The 24,486-nt window shown below is 43.6% G+C and overlaps 1 protein-coding gene across 1 annotated transcript; it reads right to left on the reverse strand.

Moving 5' to 3' along the window:
* Positions 1-6,583: 6,583 nt before the first annotated feature.
* LOC114292672 (transcription factor bHLH51) lies at positions 6,584-8,849 on the reverse strand. The gene is made up of 2 exons (XM_028236682.2): positions 8,296-8,849; positions 6,584-7,292 (listed from the first exon to the last, which is right to left on the reverse strand). The coding sequence occupies exons 1-2, from the start codon at positions 8,728-8,730 to the stop codon at positions 6,810-6,812; spliced, it is 918 nt and encodes a 305-aa protein (XP_028092483.2). The 5' UTR covers positions 8,731-8,849; the 3' UTR covers positions 6,584-6,809.
* Between the last annotated feature and the right edge of the window lie 15,637 nt (positions 8,850-24,486).

Consider the following 24,486-nt stretch of genomic DNA (forward strand, 5'->3'; position numbering starts at 1 on the left):
TTCCTTTTCACTTGAGACAAGGTCTTCTTCTTCAACACCCTCATCTAAGGGGGTCTGGGCCGCGTCGTCTTCGTTAATCTTTACGCTGCTGAAGTCCAAGTCTGGGAACAGCTCTTCTGCTTTGCATTTAAACATCTTCCAGCCGTTGTCCCAAAACTCAACCATCTCGTGTTTGTAGAAGTCTGACTGTTGAAAGCTTTGGATCACTTCTTTTTCACTCCTACTCCCAATGGTCGCTCCGGACGGGCCAGCCCCCCCAGACCCCTCTCTCGCCAAGTTGTTGACGATCGCGGCATCGACAGCCATCTAAAAGTCAGTAGACCCCTTGAACTGCTTTACTGCTGCGACGCATAAGTCGAGGTATGCTGCCCTTTCAGAGGCTGCCTTGGTCTTTTCTTCCTCCAACTCCTTCTCCAACCCTGCCTTCTCTGCCGCTGCCCTGGCGCGCTCGTCTACCAGATCCTTCTCTAACCCCGTGATCTTCAGATCTGCTTCTTCTTTTTCTTTGGTCGACTAGGCGCGCAGATCCTTATTACAAGTCATCGCCTTATCCCACCGTTTGTTGGCGACAGTGCAGGCTTTCTAGGCCTCTTCCAGCTTCTTTTGCTCGCCAACTAGTTGGAACTCGAGCGACACCACCTTGCGACGTTCGTCCTCCAGCTCCAACTTGGCCGCGAGCAGCTCAGCATGGGCACGATCGACAACATTGCTCTGCATCATCGCCAACACCCCTATCTTCTTCGCCTTCTGAGCCTCCTCTAACCCCCTGGCACATGCACTCCGCGCAGCCTTCCTCCAGCCTACGCTCTCTGTCTTGAAATTTTCAAGCTGGGCCTCCACTTGCCCCCACTTTTCCCTTACCTTCCTCACTTCGCCCTTCGCCGCCGCCTCCTTGTTCAACAAGGCTCCTGCTAAGGCAGTCGCCTCCATCTGGGTAGAGCATAATCCCTTTAGCAGCTCAGCCTCAATAAAACCAGCCACCGAGCGCACGACTGCGTCTTTCACTACCCCCAAGAGGCGATCTGCAGCCATCCTAGCTTCTCTCCCTTCTCCTTCTACTCGCCCGGACACCGCTGGGACGTGGTAGAAGGCGGTCTTCAACCCAGCCCTCTTTCCTTCTCCTTGGGGCGCAAGACCCTCCTTAGGTTGTGGCTCTGCCCTCTGCTCAGCGCTGATCGCCCCACTTTCTATTTGTTCTTCAGAGCCAGTCGCCCCACTCTCCACCCTCTTTGCTGCTTCCCCCAACCCCACTTCGGGGGTCTCCTCCGCCGTCACATCCTTCCTCATTTTCAAGGCGGGCTCCCCTTCACTGTCCCTCACTCTCTTCTTCTTCTTCAAAGTCTCCATCTCCTTTTTGCTCCTCTCCTTCAGAAGATCCACTGGGGGCGGTCGCGGCTCAAAGCCTCCCAGATCCTTCCCCCCCAACGGCTTCAGGCACTGTCGGATTCGCTCTCTCGCGATCGGCTTTGGAGCGGGCCCCAGTTGTGTCTCCTTGTACTTGTCCGCTCGAGCGAATAGTCTCATCTCCTCCTCCTCCTCCGCCTTCCTCTGTCCCTCCAGCTCTTCTCTTTCTGGGTCCTCCCCCAACGGTTGCGATCACAATTTCAGGGCGAACAATGTTGAAGGCAGGATCAGCTCATCCTATCTCACCCCCTTCTCTTCCCTCCATTCCCTCACCTTTTTCACTCAGTCTTTGGCCTCAACACCCAACTTAGGCTCAACTGATTTAGTGGAGACCTTCCACGTTGTGTGCACCCCAGCCCCACCGTTCTCCGTCACAAAGAACCATCTCAGTCTCCACCCTTTCACCGACGATGGAAGACCCTCCACTAAACCTCGCGTCTGCCACCGCTTGCAGCGTCACCCAGGTCTCCTGTTGACCGGAGGCCTTGTAGTAAGAGAAGAACTCCTCTATTGTCATCACCGTCCCTCTGGTCGCCTGCGGCCAGGCACTCGCTCACGCCATTACTATCTTCCAGGCATTCGGCATCAGTTGCCCTGGTGCCGCTTCTAGCTTGTTCAGCACTTCTACCACTACTTGGGGGAGAGGTAGCCACAAACCCCCTCGCAATGCCTTCTCGTACAGGCTAAATTCGCCCGGCCGCACATCTGATGCCCTCTCCTTGGTTGTGGGCAATCTTAGCCCTATCTCCAAAGGAATTTGATACGTCTTCCTTATTCCCTCCAACTCCTCTGCTGTCAGCACGAATTTGTCTGGTTTGGTATGCCAATGGTCTGGTTCCACCTGACTAATAGATCTCGCGGCCGAAATTATTGTCCTGGGGCGAGCTCGCAAGCCTGACTCGCTCCCTCCCCCTCCCTACGCTCCGTGCGATATTGTTCCACCAAATCCACCGCATCGTCATCCCCCAATGGATCAACCCTCGCGGTTGTTGCTTCCTCTTAGGCCATCCCTCTTGTGTGTCTGCGAATAGCTTCAGATGCTGGTGCGAGATAGTCCACGAAATGTTGTAAAGGGGTATCACTCGACACAAAGGAGTTTACACTTGGAATATTTTGGTTGTTTGCAAAAAGATATGTAAGACGGATAATACCAAAAGCCCAAGGCTTGCCTATATTCCAAGGGTCACAATTAATTTTCGCCAGTTTGAAAATTTTCAACAATCCGCCAAAACTATCTTTTCGACACCCTATAATGACCTATCGTTTCACTTCTTGCCCAACGCCTAACCTTCCCCACTATAGGATTCTGCCACGTGTACGACCACGATTCACTGCCCCCTTCCCCTACCCTGTCTTTTCCACTTCAAATCATCACGTGCCCCACCGTCCCTCGAGCCCTGCGCACCGCCACTCCCTCCTCATGGTCGGCCCTCCTCATGGTCGGCCCTCCTCATGGTCGGTTCCTCCACTCAGCCTCCGTTTGGGAAGTGGGTTGGCTTTTTGGCTTTTTGGCTTTTTTGACTATTTTAGCCTGGGCTAAAAAGCTTGGTTTGGGAAGGGCTTTTTGGCTTTTTGGCTTTTTTAACTTTTTTTGTGAGAGAAGAATGTAATGATTATAGGTTGGATGTGATGTTTTGTTTGTTATGGCTTAAATAGCCTATTTTATTTTTTGTGGCTAAAATAGCCAAAAAAGCCTGAAAAAGCCCTTGCCAAACACAGGCAGCCACCCTTCACGGTCGGCCCTCCTCATGGTCAGTCCCTCCGCTTGGCCACCTTTTGCATTCGGCCCTCCTCATGGTCAGTCCCTCCGCTCGACCACCCTTCGTAGTCAGCCCTCATCATGGTCGGTCCCTCCCTCGGCCACCCTTCGCAGTCGGTCCTCCTCATGGTCGGTCCCTCTGCTCGGCCACCCTTCGCGGTCGGCCCTCCTCATGGTCCGTCCCTCCGTTCGGCCACCCTTCACGGTCGGCCCTCCTAATGGTCGGTCCCTCCGCTTAGCCACCCTTCGCGATTAGCCCTCCTCAAGGTCGGTCCCTTCCCTCGGCCACCCTTCACGGTCGGCCCTCCTTATGGTCGGTCACTTCTCTCGGTCGGCTTTCACCCTGCCGGTCTCTCACAACCCTCATTTTCTTCATTATTCCTTTCGTTGGACTAAAGCTGCACTTGGGAATGAGAGACTACTGACATGGATAAGCCCATAAAGATTATAGCCCACCATTTAGGGCCCAATATATAACTCAAATACTAAAGCCCAGCATGGCTGAAGCCTCACGTAGCAACGAGAACCAATGACATCAAAACACATGGCAAGAGAAGGGCAAGCCACATAAGCAGACAAAGATCTGCAAAGTTATTGCCATTGCACATCGTCATTAATGAAGCCCCTTACAACATTTATTGCGATAACCCCTCTCTGTCGGGACAGAACGGCTTCACCATGAATAAGGTAAGCTAGAGCATAGACTTTCGGCCAAGGTGACAGGTCAGAAGGGCCAACGAAATGATTACCAGAGGATATAAGCAGACGTCGAAGACGGGAAGAAGGTTAAGCTTTCTATCTCTAATCCAGCTCTACATTCTACTTCTCTCTCTAACTTGTTCGTCGAAGGGTTCGCTGGGGGACTCCCCGTTCCCCGTTGAACTCTTGTGCAGGTTTTCTGGTGGGCTTGGTCATTCGGACACAGGCTTGAGGAGCGTGGATCAGTCCGACCCGTTCCACCTGGTTCAAACAGAATAATCAAATTAAATAGACAAAATTATAAATTTAAGATCAATATTAAACCAATTAATATTGTAAAAAATTAAAATAATATAAAAATTACCATTGTAATTTGCCCAATATTCTATCACGATTCAAAATCCTTTTTCCAGCCAAGAGACAACATGATGGCCATAAAATTTGAATCATTTTCATCCAACCATGAGTGGATAGCCTCATCATGCAAAGCCAACGAGGAATACTCAAAGCATAAACTAGGCTCCAATAACAAATTACCCATATAATGGGGCAAAAATTTTAGATGTAACTTGTTAAATCGATTCAAATTGCACACGTACTTAGAGGGTTGGAATTAATCATTTTTTTATTTGAATCCATGTATGACACGACCCGAAAATACGTATATTAAAGTCTCGTTTGGTAAGTAATTTTTTTAGTTAAAAAGTCATTAAAAAAAATTAAAAAAAAAAACAACCTAAGTACTATTTTAGTAGGTTATTTTAATTTTTGACTATTATAGTAGGTTAAAATTTTTGTCTTTGGGAAGGTAGTTAGCTTCTTTTGTAATTGGATGTGATATTTGTGAGAGAAAAAATGAAATGATTATGGACTTGATGTGACATTTTGTCTATTGACTATTTTAGTCGATTTTGTCATTTTGTGAATTTTAGCAAAAAGTTAAAAAAAAAAAAAAAAAAAGCCTTTGCCAAACACTAATGAGCTGTGTTTGGGTTGAACACATGAGACCTAAAATAGGCATGTTTAATCCGCATAAAAATTCATGTCAACATGTTGACACAAACCCGCTATTGACTTTAATCCGAATGCAAACTGTATTACTATAAGATCTTGAGTAATTAAGCCTTCGTTTAACTAACTTAGTTGGGTTAAAAAAGCACAAAATATAAAATAGGCTAAATATGTTAATAAGACAAAATGTTACATCTAAACTATAATCATTTCACTTTTTGTATCACAAAAGTTAAAAAAGCCAAATCAAACGAACTTTTTAGTCCCAAGCTAAAAAAGTCCCAACTCAAAAAAGTCAATTAAAAAAGTCAATGCCAAACAATAACTAATTCTCATCTGTTATATTAAAACTTAAATCTCTATATAAACTATATACCTAATGAAGTGCAATCCTAAATTAATGATAAATTGATAGAAGTCAAAATTGGTAGAAATGAGAATTTTTGAATGTCTGGCCCCAATATTTTTATGACAGAAGTCTATGTAAAAGAATCACAACAATGTTACTTTGGATGTGGCATAGGTGCAACATTATTATTATTGGTATTGGATGAAAACTTGTTTTGCTTTTAAAATTTTATAAAATATTTAAATATTAATGAGTGATAATAATTTAGATTGAGGTGTGATGGATTAATGATGAATATTTAATTACTATCATAAATATTGGCATATATATTATCATTATGTGTCAATATTTAAACAAGTTATTCTTATGCATGTGATGTGAAACAATTTTTTTTTTTTTCAATAGGCGGTACAATTTGTTTATAATCTAAAATTTGAACTTTTCCTAATCGTGTTAAGCGTGTCGTATTAGGGCTAACACGATTATAAATAAGTTAGGTCTGTGTTAAAATAATTGAAGCGTTTAATTAAATGGGCTATATTAGTATTGAATTATTTTGAATACGAACCCAATATAACATGATATGAAAATGACAAAACACAGAGGATTCCCACCCCTACCCATATTAATGGAGAGGAAAATTTTTATTCAGACAAAAATAGTACAAGAATGATGACAATGTAAATTTTGTAATAAAAAACTATCTTCATTCGTGGTTGTCTTTTTTTTTTTTTTTTTTTATAAATTGAAAAATTCAGGTTAGGTCAAAACATTTTATATTAATATTTTTTATGATTTTTTTTTTAAACTTCATTCCTCATTTTAAAAATGAAAAATATCTTTTACACAGAAAATATGTGCACAAAATATAAAGAAGCTCTCACATAAAAGTGGAGACCTGCGTGTAAAATTAGTACTCTTAACAACAGTGCCTAAATTTTGAAATGTATGAATTATATTCATTCTAAGAAAACACACAAGTTTAAATCTATACTATATATTTAAACTAGAGATGAATTCCCTCCGGTCAATAAGTTGGATTGGAGGGTGTTGTTCGGATCCATAAACTTATTATGAGTCTCGTTTCAATTATTCAAATCGTTTATTTTATCATACTTTGTATATATTAAATCGATTTATAATTGTAATTTATTTAATTTATCGTGTTTTTTACAAAAATAATAGACGAGGATCATGTTTTTAATAGATCATTCATTTTTTATGACATACACGATAAATTAAATAAGTTATAATTATTATATCGATATAATTTTTTTATGTAAATAATATTCACAAAATATCTGATAAAATAAATAATTTAAAACATCAAAACGAAATTCACAATAGACACACAAACCCAATTAACACCCGCCAATCACCTCCATTTAAATTTTGGCTACTAGTCAAAATATTTTGGAGTTTTTTTTTTTAAACCAATACAGAATGCTAACTTCATCATCATTGTTACAATTAGAGAACTACAAATAAGGAAGAAAGCTGTAGTTATAGGCGTCTACCAAGAACTCAAATTCCCTTTAGCCAAACATGGTGATAACTCAACGAAGGTCTTCAAAAAAAACATGGTGGCTAGTAAGAAGGCAAGAAGAACCTCTGCCTCTTGCTTTTTACACGGTGGTTTGAACCTGTGGAAGATGAAGCAATTCTGTTCAATACTCCATTAAGGGATTGTATGACATTGTTCATGGAAACAACCTCTTTACTATCCTTGGTGCAGAGGACCAAGATGCTCTTAATTCTGCCTCCCAAACAAGCCATATCAGCTCTAACTGTACTCAGTTTTAGGCCACTGAGAGCTTGGGTGAGCTCTGCAAAGAGTTCTGGCCGGTCGTCGCAGCAAACAGAAGCCTTGATGAAGACATTATTACCATTGATGATGGTGGAGCTTCTTCTTCTTCTTCCATCTTGATCATCATCATCCAAGTAGTAGTAGTTGATGGTGACCTCATCGACATCTGTTGGAACTGTGATGACTTTGCTTATTTCCATTGCTTTTCTCTTGAGATCTTTGACATGTTCAACTACATTCCCTAACAATGCTGCCTTATCCATCTGCATTTGAACATATTTTTGTGTTCTTTAGCTTCGCCTTTGTTTATAGATATATAACTGAAAGAGAGAGTGATTGTTTTTTTTCCCTTTCATTTTCTTTTTATAAAGTAGAACTTTGACTAGCGCGCACTTCGTTCAGTATAAAATCTTGTGAATAAACTAGGGATATATAATATACAATTACCTGTAAACCAAGCATACTATTTTGAATATGACATTTTCTTTCTTTTTAGAGCAAGATGGGAGCTTTCAAGGCATTTTTGGTTTGTGTATCTATCTACCCAATAGGGTTATTTTTTCCTTTAAATATTTGCTAGGAAGGCTATATGTTTTTGACTGGTAAGAAAAAATTTTACCGGTCAAAAACATTTTCTTACCCATCATAAACACATTCGGAGGGATTTTGGGGGGGGGGGGGTGTGTTGGGGGAGAATTATGTGAATGAATTATTTTTGAATTTTGATTTGCAATAAAATTGGGTAACTAGTGATTGCAGATGATATGCGCTGAAAACAATCATGGTATAGTGTGATATACAAACATATATGCACGCCTATTGTAGACTCATTTTTAACTAGTGTCCATTCTTTGTTCATCCTAACTAACAAACATTCATAATACTATTGAAATCAAATTCACTTGGTTTAGTTTTTTAAACTGTTTTTTGTTTTTTTATTTTGTTTTCTTTTAATCTTTAATGAACTTTTTTTTTAATTTTTATTTAATTCAATTTTTTAACTTTCTAGATGCACCTACTACATCACTCAATATGGGAGGGGGGGAAAAAAAAAACCGAGGAATTGGCTTGCCTGGCATCCATAATTTATTACTAATAGAGCAAGTGCTTTGAAAATTAAATGTATAGACTTTATTTATTTTGGATATAAGTCACGTCAAGTTTGAATCTATAGCATACAGTTTATTTTCGAGATACATAGCTTTTCTAATCATAACTGGGTTGAGAGATAGAGAGAGAGAGAGAGAGGGATAATGATGAGGTTACCTTATCAGACTTGGGAATTAGTTTGCGAAGAATTGAAAGTTGTGCATTAATCCTGTCCCTGCGACGCTTCTCGGCTTGGCTATGGCTATTAATATTGGAAGCAATTGTAGCAGCAGCTCTATGATGTTCTTTAAATATCCCTTCAACTCCAAAGGAACATGAAGGAATATTACCACCATGACCATGACCAAGACCAAGACCATGATTATGAACATGTTGAGGGAAACAAGTGGACTCACACTCATTACTACTACAAGCTTTCCGTATTGGATTTGGAGCTACAAAGGAGGAGTTGCCTTGGTTTAATTTTGCTGATTTTGCTGCCCACCCTAAAGAAGAACAGCTATTTGCCATTGTCCAACAACCAACCAACCCTTTTGGTCTCTCAAATCTCACTACAATCAAATTAATATCTCTTTGCTTCTTATTACTCATTTCTATTGCTAGCTACAGTTTATGCACTAATAATGTGTGTATTTGTAATCTTCATATCTTGATATTGATTGGTGTGATATCTTGTTGCCTTCAAAGAGTCGAATGAAATTCATGTTTGGCCTTATCCACCAGTCCACCTCAATATCACGGCATTAAGAGGCAAACAGTAAAGACTAGAGAAAATGGATAATTCCATGGAACCTGCATTGTGGATAGTGTTTGGTTCACTAAAATGAAGTGGATTAAAATGATTATTCTATCAAAATATTCATTTTCATATGATAAATGCATTACAAATAGAATTATCTTTTATTATTTTGAAAGAATGATCATTCCATAAGAAAACTTAAGGAATAATTATTCAATTTCATTCTATCTCATTCCAATAAATCAAACAGAGCATAAAAATCAAATTTGGAGTAAGGGTATTTTTATGATTCCGCAATTGTGATTTGTAATCATAAATTTATGTATGTAGTTGAGGGGGTGATTATTGTTGGAAAAATTACATTACGATGGAGTAGTGGCAAAAAAAATTACATTTTGATGGCGGTGTATAGACACCCCATTTTTGACCGACCTCAAGACTTTGACGTCATCGGTTGTACACTTGATGATTGTGCATGTTTGTGCTTGTTTAGAGCGCCCGAAGGGCTCGGCTGAGCGCCTTGTCTTTGAGCCTCTTAACTCTCTGTGTTTTGGCATTGTTTTTGGGCCAAACCTTGTTGCCTCTTGCCTAGGGGGGGAAGAAGGCCTTGTGTAGACGTCCCCGAATGCTCCCAGGAGGAACGAGCTCCCGTTCTGTTCTTTTGGTTGGGGTCACTACAGCTCAGGACTCTCAAATTTGTCACAGTTCTAAATCTGAACCAAAGAGTCCAAATCCGGCAAATCGTTTTGAGAAAACAGATTTTGAAAGAAGTGCCAAACATGGACTGCTTTGCCAGATACAGAGTCGCCACCTAAATATTTTATTTTGGGAAATTTAGGAAACCCTGACTCGGTGCCAAAGGCCACGTGTCCGTCATCACCAAAGTTGCCTCGGCTCGAGAACTTGGGTACGATTGGGGAAGGTCACTTCGTGAGCACCCCCGCTCGCCCGGTCAGAGACCGGCCTCTACTAACCATGATATCTATTTTTGAAAACATTGTATGTTCTTATTCCGGTTATTAGCCTAGGTTACTATGTGATGCGCACAGCATACAAGTATAGACTGAGTCGCCTGAATTGGAACAAAACATTTCATGTCTGTTTGTTTGAAAATGATTTGATGGTGCTACCCGCAGGTAGGCTAAGACGTGGATTTGCCACCATCGGGTGGGGCTTTAGAAAATATGGTTTTGCCACTATCTAGTGGGTTTAAAACAAACATTTGATGAATTGTTCCAATCCAAATAACCTAACCTTCACCCACAGGCATTCAGGCAGTTATATCACATAAGCAATTAGCCTTATGGTAAGCATGCTATTCATGGCAGTCACTCACACGCATGCAAGGATGCTAAAGCATAAAACTTACCGAGTACTCCAAGCCAAAATAGAAACTACATTAGAAATCATGCATGATCCTAAGTATACAGAAATGCCTAATGCAACACATGCAAAAATGCAACTATAGCAGGCTCGGCTATTCTAAACATGGCATATGAAATGCTACAACTAACATGTATTCAATTTGGAATTGAAAGTACAATGCAGTTAGTATGATGCGCCGAGCCCGGTGCATGCAAAACAGATGAATGATGCAAACATGCTGTCATACCGTATACTAATTGAAATATGCCCTAATCTAATCATCATAAGCAGGTAAATAAAAGGGAAGAAAGACGTGGGGTTGGAAGACATACAACACACACACGCACACTTATTACAGTTGTGCCCTCGCGCAGAGGGTCCGAATAAATATACAGTCCCGAATAAAAGAATATTACAGTCCAAATATTACAGTCCGAATAATGTACAAATTCCTAATTAATTTAACAAATTAACTAAGAAAACTGTAAAACTGGAGTGCAAGCCAGGGACTGCCTTGCTTCTGATGAATGATGTATGTTTAGGCTGCCTTGCGCGGAAATCCACTGGGATGCCCCGATTAGCCTCTGTTTTGTGATTTTTCTTGGAAAGCGCGCCAAACTCCAGAAGTTTGCTGATTCTTCATTTTGTTGCAACAGAGAGCAGGAAAGGGGCATGGCAATGTATTTTCACGGATATATGCATGCCTCGATCCTCGTGCCACAAATCACGCATATCTATGCATGATGGCAGAGGGGTCGAAATGTGCAACTCAATATAGAATGAATGCACATGTAAACACAACAAGAACCTAACTCCATCATGGGTAATCCGAAGTGTCGGTGACTGGGAATTGAGACACGTTCCGTCACTCGGAGTACGAAACGCACCTCGTTTCCCGTGCCCAGGCTAACTCCTATCCCGAACACAATGCAATATACATGATATGCATGAATGTAACTAAGATACAGCCTAGTATGCACAATGCTATGAAAATGAGATGTCTCGAAATGCGTGCACACGGGCACGCAAACCGAGAAAAATGACTAAATGCGATCTAAGATACAACCTAGTATGCACTATGCTGTAAAAATGAGATGCCTCGAAATGAGTGCACACGGGCACGCAAATCGAGGCAATGGCATATGCAATGCAATATGGCTAAAATGGCATATAGAATGCAACATGGACTTATCCTAACATAAGAGAGCCTCAGCTACACTCACATAAGAGGTCGATGGATGAAAATGAAGTGCCTCGAAACGTGTGCACACGGGCACGCAAATCGAGGCAATGGCATATGCAATGCAATAATGGGCTTACACCAACATGAGAGAGCCCCAGCCACACTCACATAGGAGGCCATCAGATGAAAATAAGACAACTCGAAATACGTGCACACGTGCACGCAAACCGAGGACCGATCCTCAGGCACCGAAATGCCACTCTAATGAGACATGGCAAAGACATGGAATATGATATGCAAACATGCAATTTTCAGTAGCAAAATGAGGGGCAAAACAGCCCTGAAACGAGGCGAAATGATACCCAATGCATGGAATTTCTCCCGAAATGCAAGATTAAGTACGTGAAATGGCTTACAGCTATACAAAGCATGCATAATTGGTACATGGAGTGAAAAGACAGAAGCAAGGCAGCCTCAAAATAAGCATTTTTACAGTTCATAGCATGGCCAAACAGAAAACACAAATAGGGCAAAAATAGCATGCGAAAACGGCCCTAAATATGAGATAAAGAAGCAACTCACAGCTGCTGTCCTCAAACAGATTAGGACCCTTAATGAAACATGAAGAATGGGCCAAAATAAGACTATTTTTAGTACTGTAAAAAGGCCAAAAACAGAAGCACAATGGGCTGCCAAAGCATGCAAAAATGGGGACCAAAAGAGAGGTATAATGGCAAGTGGCACATGGAGGTCCCAAACAGTGATGAGCCCTTCTTCAATGTTGAAGAGGGGCTCAAAATAAGCCTATTTACAGTTTACATCATGCTCCAAAACAGATCAAATATAGGCTAAAAATATCATTCAAGAAAATGGCATTCAAGGAGGATATTGAAGCAAGTGCAATATGCGGGCCTCAAACAGTGTTGAGCCCTTAAGCAAAAGTGAAAAAGAGCTCAAAAGAAGGCCACTTTCAGTTAGGGCCGGAGCTCAAAACAGCAAGCAAGTATGGCTTATAAATGATACAAGAAATGGACCAAAAAAGGGGAAATGCCACTCACCCTTGAAGACAAGTCTTTTGTTGCTTCTTGGCTTGAGAAGTGATGCCTCCTAGCTGCTGGAAAGCCCCTCAAGCTGCTGGAAATGGAGTGGGGGTGGTGGTGCTTGGTGGTGGTGAAGAAATGAGGTAGAACTTAGGAGTTTTTAAGGAAAAATGAGAGAGATGGATGGAGATATGTATGTATATGCTTGAAGCAATTTTTCTGACCCCTAATACAAGAGATGGCAGCTGATTATATGGACCAAGGAGAGGGGGAGTATGGAGGGAAAGGGTGGGGGAAAAGGACCAAGTCCTTTCCCCAAAAGGTGTCCCCCGAATGAAGATATTTCTGGGGGACAACAGCTATACAGCTGTAAAGTGCATATTGTGAGGATTAAGGCCGGCCAACTTTCAAAGCTGTAGGTGGCCGGCCGGCCACCCCCCCTAGCCGGCCGGCTAGGGGTCAAAAAGGTCAAGTTGATTTTCTGGCCGGCCACCACAAAAAGGTGTCCTTCCAGGTCCCCTCATCACAACCCTGTGGTTCGAATTTGGAAACTGTAAAATAGGAGAGAGAATAGGCCATTTTTAAGAGGGGTTCAAAAGGGTCAAGAAACATTAGTGGCCGGCCACCAACTTTTAGGGTCCTCCCATGTGTGTACATCACAAATATGTAGTTAAAAGTTCAAGAAAATGGCCCAAGGGTGTTCAACATTGGCTCGGGAGTGAGAAAAACGGACGCTGGGGGGGCGAAAATGGAATATAACTGGTTGCTAAGGTAATTGCTGGCCTCCCACCCTCCAGTGACCTTCCTGGTGATAAAACAGAGGTACCTGCCAAAAATGAACGAAAACCGATGCAAAACGAATGCTCGGGGGCCAAAACACGCAGTTCGGGGTCCCGAAAATGGGCTGTTAAGCACCGAAAGTGGCGTTCGGCCATGAAGTGGGTTTCTCAGACCCCAGTGTCCCTCAAAAGGGAGAAAATAAGATATATGCCAAAAATCAGAGCAAATGGAGATGGTTAAGCGGTCCCGAACCGAGGCACACGGCCTGGCGGCTCCGAAAACCGAAAACTAGGCTCCGAAATGGGCAAAATGGCCTATGGCCACAAAATGTAGCCCACGGCCATTGAGAGATGGTCTACGAGACCTCTCCCTCCCCTCAGGAAAAGAAACAGAGAAAATCGAGTCTGATTCGCAAACCGAGGCAAGGCACAGAAGAGGGTTCGGAAGTCCGGAGGCAGGGCTCACGGCCGTGACTCTGAAACTTCTGAACGAGCACAATATGCAATATCACCGAGTGCTCAACTGGTGACGTCTAAGTCTCAAGGTCGGTCAAAAATGGGGTGTCTACAGTTGCCCCTCTTTGACAGAACTCGAAAGTCAGAAGTGACGGGAGTGAATGTCAAAAGCCCAGAGACGACCCATTTTTGACAAGGCCGAAGACTTAGACAAACGTACAAGATAAACAGAGATGTGTCCGCAGGCATGCCCCCAGGCAAGGGGGCAAAATGCAAAGCGATATACAGGAAGATTTTGATAATTGGACTTATACGCTACGCGAAGCCGGTTTGATAATTGGACTTATACGCTACGCGAAGCCGGTTTGATAATTGGACTTATATGCTACGCGAAGCCGGTTTGATAATTGGACTTATACGCTACGCGAAGCCGGTTTGATAATTGAGGATTCACACAATGCACTGTAATGCAGTGGCTAAAATGCAATGTAATGGCTAAGAGGTAAAGGTACCTTACAGGGGCAATTGGCAATGACTTACCTCATGCTGCTGGGGATCTTTCGCTTCTTCTTGGTTGAACCACAGGTACTAATTTTCTCCCTGACCATGGTCGCAGCTTTCCCTATTCTCCAACAGGGTGACAGACTAGGTTGGATCAGTATCCAGAATTGAGGTGCATACAGATGCTATCTCAATCTATGGGGCTGCCATACAGATTTCAAGCCGAGGATATACCCCTGGGTATTTAAACCAGACTTTAGTCTCGGAAATCCCGAACCTTTGCGTTCTAGGCAAGAGCCATTCGAACTCTAGTTTCCACCGTCTTAGTTGGTCTCCTAGGAACTTACCGCAAACATAGGCAAGTGGCTATACCAAACCACTGGAAGTCGTTCGGGCACGACAAACACCAAAGGAATTGCACCTTTAAAGGATTTAAGGTCTCCTAGACCGGGGAGTGCACAAGACAATGCGAAGAAATGCAAGTGCTATGCGCAGAATGGCGCGAATGATGATGCAGGATTTAAGGTCTCCTTAGACCGGAGGATTTAAGGTCTCCTGGACCAGGGAGTGCACAAGACAGTGCTAAACAGATGCACAAAATAGTGCGATGCTAAAGGTGTACAAAACAGTACGAGCAAGGTGAATGCACAAAACAGTGCGATACAGATAAGGTGCGCAAGATAGCGCGATACAATGCACTAATAAGTACAGGTGAGATGCGCAAGATAGCGCGAATGGTACAATGCACAAAATAGTGCGATACGCTAAGCAGCGCGATTGATTTGAAATGCACAAGACAGTGCGATGGAGGTGCGCAAAATAACGCGAATGATAAACTGCACAAAACAGTGCGATTGAGGTGCGCAAAATAGCGCGAATGATAAATTACACAAAACAGTGCGATGCGCAAAATAGCGCGAATGTAAACTGCACAAAATAGTGCGATTGAGGTGCGCAAAATAGCGCGAATGATAAACTGCACAAAACAGTGCGATGCGCAAAATAGCGCGAATGATAAACTGCACAAAATAGTGCGATTGAGGTGCGCAAAAAAGCGCGAATGATAAACTGCACAAAACAGTGCGATTGAGGTGCGCAAAATAGCGCGAATGATAAACTGCACAAAACAGTGCGATTGAGGTGCGCAAAATAGCGCGAATGATAAACTGCACAAAACAGTGCGATACGCTAAGCAGCGCGATTGATTTGAAATGCATAAGATAGTGCGATGGAGGTGCGCAAAATAACGCGAATGATAAACTGCACAAAACAGTGCGATTGAGGTGCGCAAAATAGCGCGAATGATAAATTACACAAAACAGTGCGATGCGCAAAATAGCGCGAATGTAAACTGCACAAAATAGTGCGATTGAATGCATGTTCTATGCAAATGAGGTGTATTTTCTATGCAAGTATGGAAGAGTGCATTTTCTATGCAAAAGATGCGAGCATTTTCTATGCAAGAAACATGAGCATATTCTATGCAATATTGAAAGCAAATTCTATGCAGAATCGAAAGCAAGCATATTCTATGCATGAATCATAACGATGCGCGGCACGCATGTCACAGAAGTGTATATGAAAGTGCACATTCTATGCAATGGAAGGGCATCAAACATGTACTCTGGTGCCTCCGATTTACCTTTCAGAGGACTTTGTAACACACTCAGCTCAAAAAGGGCACACCCTGTTTATGTTGGCAAGAGATAACATCTGCTGCTGCTTTAATTGCCATTCTAACTTGAAGCAGGCTTACACTTGGGGTCGAGATACACTCATACTCCAGAGAAATGGCGAGGTCTAGGAAGGTGTACCTGAAATGCAGTCTCGGATCTTGCCAAAGCTGGAACACCCTAAGATGCTCCAAATTTTCCTTTTTTTCTTTTGCTTTGCAGTCTAGAACCTACATAGCTTCAGATAGGTCCTTGTTCTACTGTTCACACTTATCGGGGGTGGACCCTGTAGTTTTATGAAAGAACAAATACTGTTTTGCACAAATGTGGAGAATGGCACAGCACTCTGAGCACAAGATGATTTTTTGGAAATCGAGAAATGAGTTCATGACCGGGTATTGAGCCGACGACTGGCCACAGCCAAAACGACTCGACAAGGGAAAAAACAAAGGTAAACAACCTAAACACATCGAGTAACACTCGAAGCGACTCAAAACAAGAATCGAGACAGACAAAATAAAACACAAGACTCAAATGTGCACATGGAGCCTGTTTCCCCGGGTATTGTTTCCCACCCTTTCTCATTTGTGATTCTCACATCGCTCGGCCCTCAGGCTCTGTTTTTCTGAAAAAGCCCTTTTTCTCACTTCTTCTCTCAACGCACATCTCTCTATTCTTTAATCTCTCATTTTTTATCCCTCCCCTAGGTGATTGATGGATAAACAGCAAATTGTGGGCTCTTGCCCCTAGCATTCCGCTAGATTCTTTTTCTTCTGTATGCAGCTAGTGAGTTTCTCCCACAGAGGGGCTGCGCTACAATTGGGTGTGTAGCAAATTTGCAGCTGACATCGGTTGGCGATGCTCTACTGGGGAGTTTAGACGTGGTCAGATCTATCCAGATAAAGGAGTGGAATATCTTGTCCCATTCCAGTTCGTGCTTCGCACTTAGCTTGATACCTCGTTACTTGGAGGATGAAAGAGCTTTCTGCCCTTTTGCGGTCAGCTTCAGTGGTTCCCTTTTCTGGCAGGTAGAGTGCCCTTTCTGGCAGATGCATTGACAACGGGAGAAAGACAGGAAGCCTGACTCAACTGTGCCCCTAGTTCATCATTCTGACCATTTTTCATTTTTGACGTTCTGTTAAAACAATTTTGACCAACATGAGAGTTAGATTAACATGCTTGTTCGATTTTCTGATTTAAAATCATGCAAGTTAGGTTATGAGCACTGAAAATTTTCCTTTTTTTTTTTTGGGTCCAAGAAATGGTCCAGTTTTGAAAAATGGAGTACTTTTCGAGAAGATTAGTCAACCTCAGTAAAAATTCTCGAAAACTATTTTTGCAAACGACCACTGCTCAACGAGCACGGAACCTACTCTTGAGATGCACAACTTCGGACCCATAGCAATGGAAAATTGCCCCTTGTCTGAAGGACACTGCATGGCAACGGAAAGTTGCCCCTTGTTTGAAATGACACCGCGGCGTTTTGAATGGCAACAAAAAGTTGCCCCTTGTTTGGATAGCACCGCAGCGCATTGTAGTCAGTCCTCAGAGCGACGAACACAACCAAATCCTCAGATACAGAAAAAAACAAAGATGACCAGAACCACCGTATGGACACAATCGAATTTGAATTGTTTTACGGCTGGACTTCAGAATGAAGTTGCCTACGTATCCCAAAGATGGGAATCAAGCCTTACGTAGTTCGGGGTTAAGGTACACTCGGGTATTAACCTCTCCTTTTTGCGCTCTAACTTTTGCCAAGGCCGCCCTTTGCGGGTTTTCAACCTTGCGAGCTATGTTTTTCTTCCTTCCAATTTTTGTGTTCTTTTCTTTTCTTTTCATTTCTTTTGATTTTTGATTTTCTTTTTTTGTTCTTTTCTTTGCATTTTTCTTCATTTTGTTCTTTTGTTCTTTTCTCTTTTTTGTTCTTTTTCTTCTTTTCTTGCTCTAACTTTTGCCTGGGCCGCCCTTCCGGGTTTTCGGCCCAGCGAGCCTCTCAAAGGGTAAAAGTGTAGCTTTGTCCATGTCAAATGATTTTGAGATCCTGAAGTAATCTGAATCCAGGAGAATGGCTGCTGTTCTAGCTTCGTAAGCTTCTTCTGATGAGACCTGATCTTCTTGACCCGACTTCCTTGCCTCTTGTTCGAGGGCTGCTTTGAATCTGGCCACACAGGCCTCACATTGTAGTTGGCCGTTGAACGTTCTGAATGGGCCCAAGGTTTGAAAGCAAGGGCTCGAGTCTCGAGGCTGAGAGCGATCCTAAGCTGCACAATCTCAAGAGCGATTCCACACAAGTCTTCGTAGGACCGCGCAAAACATTTTGTTTTTGAAAATTTTTAAGAAAGCGACAAATCGCTCGCGCTGAAGATAGTGTAGAACTAATCTGGATCAAGCCAGGATCCTTCCCAGTACTCATGCTAACAAGCATGATCTCAATCATTAAGGGCTTAGCATGCCTCACTTTCTCTCAATTGATCAAAATTTTGCAAAACCCGAGGAATCCCTTCCTCTTCGTTTTCACCGTAGTGTTCAAAAACTTTGAAAAACTTAGGTCAATGGAATGATTTTGGGGTGCAGAAGAGTAGGCGAAAAGTACTGCTGTTTCATTCAAACTTTCTAGCACAACTGGCACAAAGCAGAAGCAAGCACAAAGCATGAAAAACCACTGCTGTTTCATTCAAATCTGTTGGTACAACTGGCTCCAAGGCAGAAACAGACTCACGAGGAAGCGAAAAGACAGACGCAAAACAAAATAATGATATCCGAGGTAACACCGCCGGAATCATCCGACTTCTGTACAACAGGACTGACTCGATACAACAAGACAGACCCTACTGACTCAGTAAGAAAAGACTGACTCTGTACAAAACAACAAGACTGACCCAATACCGAAGTCAGACAGTACAAAAACCAGCATTCACAAATGCTCAAAACAGTGCGTGCCATACACCATATCTGAAATAAACTGAACGCCGCCCGCAGGTGGTTCATCCCTCGATCACATCACATTATCCCCTACAAGTTCACTGATCAAGTGCCGATAGACTTTGCAGGACTTGGTACGGGGATGACCCCATTGTCAAATAGATCCTGTACTTCATGGCGAAGACGGAAGCAGGCGTTGGTAGTATGGCCAGTTTGTTGATGGTACGCACAGTACTGGGTAGTATCATGTGTAGCCGGAAGAGGGTTCGGGAGAGGCCGAGGCTCAAGGGGTTTGAGGTGGCCTTGTCCAACAAGGATTTGAAGAGCTTTGGACAAAGGCATATAGAGGGCATGGAAGACCCTCCGACCTCGGGGTTGGTACTTCAAGGCTTGTGGATTTTTACTGGGCGCACCAGCAAAGGGATTGGCAGGTGCTGGCCTGGTTTGCCGATCTCTTCCGAGTGGAGGATTAGAGATTGCAGGATCGTTTCTGGTATGACAGTCCTTCTCCCGATGTTCCCTTTGATTCAGACCGCCCCCAACTTGAGCAGCGAAAGTGTCATCCACAGCTTTTGCAACACCTGCGAGGACTTGCTCTTTGTTCAATCCCTCGGCTTTCAAGGCCTCAATAGCCAATAGAAGACGTTCATTGGGATCCATGTCCGCCCCTATCTTGTTCCTCCCACTCACCTCCACTCCGCCAAGGGATTGGCTTTCCTCAAATGTAGCCCGTCCCAACATCGGGGAGTCTTTTGACATGAAGTTCCCGGTATGTGGTGTGGTCGATGATGGAGCCAATGTCCCGGAGGCCAGATCCGTCACGGTTTTTTGAAGATCTTTAATCATTCCCATCAACTCAGAAGTAGTGGGTTCACGGGTTTGAGATGGTTGAGGTTCAGGTGCACCCATCATGCATAAGTCCATGCTTTCTGGGATAAACACCTCAGGCTTGGGTAGATAGGCCGGGGTGATATATATGCTGGGGTCAAAGGTGGATGGCAGTATGTGGATGTGATTGAGGTAGGCAGGAGATGTTTGGTCATTGGGGTCTGAAGGTAGAGCTATCGTCCGGTTGTCGATGAGATTTTGGACCTCATGACGAAGGCGGTAGCAACGGTCGGTGCCAAGACCGCGCTGCTGATGGTACACACAGTACTTGGCGGGGTTATGTCTGGCTGAGAGTGGGTCGGGAAGAGGTTGAGGATCGAGGGGTTTGAGATGCCCTTTTTCCATCAAGGCTTTTAGTGCGCTAGTCAGGCTCATATAGAGGGGGGTGAAAGTTCTACCCTGAGCTCGGGCTGGGCCAGCTATTTGTAGGCTTGGTTTGGCAAAAGGGTCGGCTGTGGCGACTGTATTGATTTCGGTGGGTTTGGGAATAGCGCTACTACCAGCGTTGGTACTCCCTGAAATCACCTTCCTTGTCAGTTCCCTTGTCCTGGGAATGATCCCGCTGTTGAACGCATTCTCGACTTGAACCCCCAGTTCATGCAAACTTTGGAAAGTGAATAGTGGAGCGACTATCAACTTTTGCAACATATCATGCTCGAGGTTTCGGACCATCATCTGCACTTGATCCCTCTCAGAAGGGTGACGATCTGTCATTTGTGCTGCCTTTGCTCTCCACCTTGCAACGAATTCCACAAAAGGCTCTGTTGGGTTCTGGCGAGTTGCTTCAAGCTCTTGGATGGTCATTTCAACTTAGGTATTGTAGGAATACTGATCGACAAAGGCCTCAACCAGTTCTTCCCAGTTTTGCTTCACTGTATCCTCCAATTTGGCATACCAAGTGGCTGCTACACCTGACAGGGTTCTTCCATACAGAGAGAGTTTCTGTGGCTTAGTCAGACCCATCGGCTTCAGGACATCTAAGAAAAGTCGGATATGTACCATTGGATCCCCAGACCCGTCGAAACGGTCGATATATGGCATTTTGAATCTGTCTGGGGGCCAGATGGCAGCCTCGGTGCGCCTATCCTCAATGTCAGGAATGGAGTTAAGGCCCTGTGCCTTTTTGAATTGCTTCTCAAGGTTTGCAATTTTCACTGCAGTCAGATTGAACTCATCAACATGAAAGGGTTGAGTTCTCTCATTAGGCTGCACCAGGGGTTTGAGCACCTGAGCTTGAGCCAACCCTTCTCGAGGATTCAGACACTGCAAATCTTCAATTGGCAGAATTGGGTCAAAGTTCGGCTGGGGTCCCAAAGCTGGATGTGAGGCAGATGCCCCAGATGGGCGCTGCGTTTCAATACTGGTCTCAGCCTGCATAGCAGTTCCCTGATTTAGCGCTGCTATCACGGCCGCAAATTCTTCCGAACCTTGTGCCATCACGGTCTGCTGAGTCTGAACAAAGGTGATGTGACTGGCGACTGACGGATTAGATGAACAGATGAGCCCTGACCGGCTTTTCTTTACCTTGCCTCAGCGAAAGAACACCAGTTGCCCTTGAATTGAATTTCTGACCTAACAAAGTCTATCAGCACTAGTCCAATGTACCCGGGGGATATCAAAGCCTTCTGAAGCTATGGTTCCAAGACTACCTAGCAAAAGGGGAAACATGCAGCATCTCAGCCTGATTTCACCTGAACAGATATGAGCCTATTTGAATGAGTGTGCTCTCTACTGAATTCTGCCCCAAAATTCTGCCCCAAATCTGAGTCTGATACCCACAGGTAAAGCTGACTCCCAAATACTGATAGTAATGCCCGCAGGCCTGATGCCCAGACTTGCAAACTGATACATGCATTCCTGTAGAGACGCACTCTAAAAGCACATAGCAGACAAGTGAGAGCCAAAACACCCCTATGTTGGGGTAGGGTTTCCTTGTCCTATTTTGTCAGGAGCTAGGGTTTCACTACGCACGCAGCAGCTTCAAACAACCAATATTGGGTAAGTAACCTGTCCTAGTTTGGAATGGTCACTATGGATCCGAATATGCACTAGGTCGAATGGCCAAAAAGGGTGCCCCGGTAAAATCGGGGTTTGTGTTCCCATACTGGCAGAGCCCACAACCGGTCAGCCTTATGGTCATGCCTTGACAAGACAAGCCTCCGGCAAACCGTTTAGGAATAACAGATGGCAAACACGGTGTCCTAGGCGCACCAATGCACATGCAATGCAAAGAAACACATAAGTGTAGTCAAAAACAGATATCATGAGTTCGAGTCAAGTTCTCTAACTCCCCAACAGAGTCGCCAGAAACTGTAGACGTCCCCGAACGCTCCCGGGAGGAACGAGCTCCCGTTCTGTTCTTTTGGTTGGGGTCACTACAGCTCAGGACTCTCAAATTTGTCACGGTTCTAAATCTGAACCAAAGAGTCCAAATCCGGCAAATCGTTTTGAGAAAACAAATTTTGAAAGAAGTGCCAAACATGGACTGCTTTGCCAGATACAGAGTCGCCACCTAAATATTTTATTTTGGGAAATTTAGGAAACCCTGACTTGGTGCCAAAGGCCACGTGTTCGTCATCACCAAAGTTGCCTCGGCTCGGGAACTTGGGTACGATTGGGAAAGGTCACTTCGTGAGCACCCCCGCTCGCCCAATCAGAGACCGGCCTCTACTAACCATGATATCTATTTTTGAAAACATTGTATGTTCTTATTCCGGTTATTAGCCTAGGTTACTATGTGATGCGCACAGCATACAAGTATAGACTGAGTCGCCTGAATTGGAACAAAACATTTCATGTCTGTTTGTTTGAAAATGGTTTGATGGTGCTACCCGCAGGTAGGCTAAGACGTGGATTTGCCACCCTCGGGTGGGCTTTAGAAAATATGGTTTTGCCACTATCTAGTGGGTTTAAAACAAACATTTGATGAATTGTTCCAATCCAAATAACTCAACCTTCACCCACAGGCATTCAGGCAGTTATATCACATAAGCAATTAGCCTTATGGTAAGCATGCTATTCATGGCAGTCACTCACACGCATGCAAGGATACTAAAGCATAAAACTTATCGAGTACTCCAAGCCAAAATAGAAACTACATTAGAAATCATGCATGATCCTAAGTATACAGAAATGCCTAATGCAACACATGCAAAAATGCAACTATAGCAGGCTCGGCTATTCTAAACATGGCATATGAAATGCTACAACTAACATGTATTCAATTTGGAATTGAAAGTACAATGCAGTTAGTATGATGCGCTGAGCCCGGTGCATGCAAAACAGATAAATGATGCAAACATGCTGTCATACCGTATGCTAATTGAAATATGCCCTAATCTAACCATCATAAGCAGGTAAATAAAAGGGAAGAAAGACGTGGGGTTGGAAGACATACAACACACACATGCACACTTATTACAGTTGTGCCCTCGCGCAGAGGGTCCGAATAAATATACAGTCCCGAATAAAAGAATATTACAGTCCAAATATTACAGTCCGAATAATGTACAAATTCCTAATTAATTTAACAAATTAACTAAGAAAACTGTAAAACTGGAGTGCAAGCCAGGGACTGCCTTGCTTCTGATGAATGATGTATGTTTAGGCTGCCTTGCGCGGAAATCCACTGGGATGCCCCGATTAGCCTCTGTTTTGTGATTTTTCTTAGAAAGCGCGCCAAACTCCGGAAGTTTGCTGATTCTTCATTTTGCTGCAACAGAGAGCAAGAAAGGGGCACGTCAATGTATTTTCACGGATATATGCATGCCTCGATCCTCGTGCCACCAATCACGCATATCTATGCATGATGGCAGAGGGGTCGAAATGTGCAACTCAATATAGAATGAATGCACATGTAAACACAACAAGAACCTAACTCCATCATGGGTAATCCGAAGTGTCGGTGACTGGGAATTGAGACACGTTCCGTCACTCGGAGTACGAAACGCACCTCGTTTCCCGTGCCCAGGCTAACTCCTATCCCGAACACGATGCAATATGCATGATATGCATGAATGCAACTAAGATACAGCCTAGTATGCACAATGCTATGAAAATGAGATGTCTCGAAATGCGTGCACACGGGCACGCAAACCGAGGAAAATGACTGAATGCGATCTAAGATACAACCTAGTATGCACTATGCTGTAAAAATGAGGTGTCTCGAAATGAGTGCACACGGGCACCCAAATCGAGGCAATGGCATATGCAATGCAATATGGCTAAAATGGCATATAGAATGCAACATGGACTTATCCTAACATAAGAGAGCCTCAGCTACACTCACATAAGAGGCCGATGGATGAAAATGAAGTGCCTCGAAACGCGTGCACACGGGCACGCAAATCGAGGCAATGGCATATGCAATGCAATAATGGGCTTACACCAACATGAGAGAGCCTCAGCCACACTCACATAGGAGGCCATCAGATGAAAATAAGACAACTCGAAATACGTGCACACGTGCACGCAAACCGAGGACCGACCCTCAGGCACCGAAATGCCACTCTAATGAGACATGGCAAAGACATGGAATATGATATGCAAACATGCAATTTTCAGTAGCAAAATGAGAGGCAAAACAGCCCCGAAACGAGGCGAAATGATACCCAATGCATGGAATTTCTCCCGAAATGCAAGATTAAGTACGTGAAATGGCTTACAGCTATACAAAGCATGCATAATTGGTACATGGAATGAAAAGACAGAAGCAAGGAAGCCTCAAAATAAGAATTTTTACAGTTCATAGCATGGCCAAACAGCAAACACAAATAGGGCAAAAATAGCATGCGAAAAC

The sequence above is a fragment of the Camellia sinensis genome, chromosome 8, assembly GCF_055761805.1.
Source record: "Camellia sinensis isolate YWXY chromosome 8, ASM5576180v1, whole genome shotgun sequence".
In the NCBI taxonomy this organism is placed as follows: domain Eukaryota; kingdom Viridiplantae; phylum Streptophyta; class Magnoliopsida; order Ericales; family Theaceae; genus Camellia; species Camellia sinensis.

Bases quoted from the DNA above. Each gene is read 5' to 3' on its own strand.
- LOC114292672 (XM_028236682.2), bottom strand. From the start codon at position 8,730: ATGAGTAATAAGAAGCAAAGAGATATTAATTTGATTGTAGTGAGATTT. The intron at 7,293-8,295 runs GTAACCTCATCA...GTTCAAATGCAG, and splicing joins TAATTCCCAAGTCTGATAAG to ATGGATAAGGCAGCATTGTT.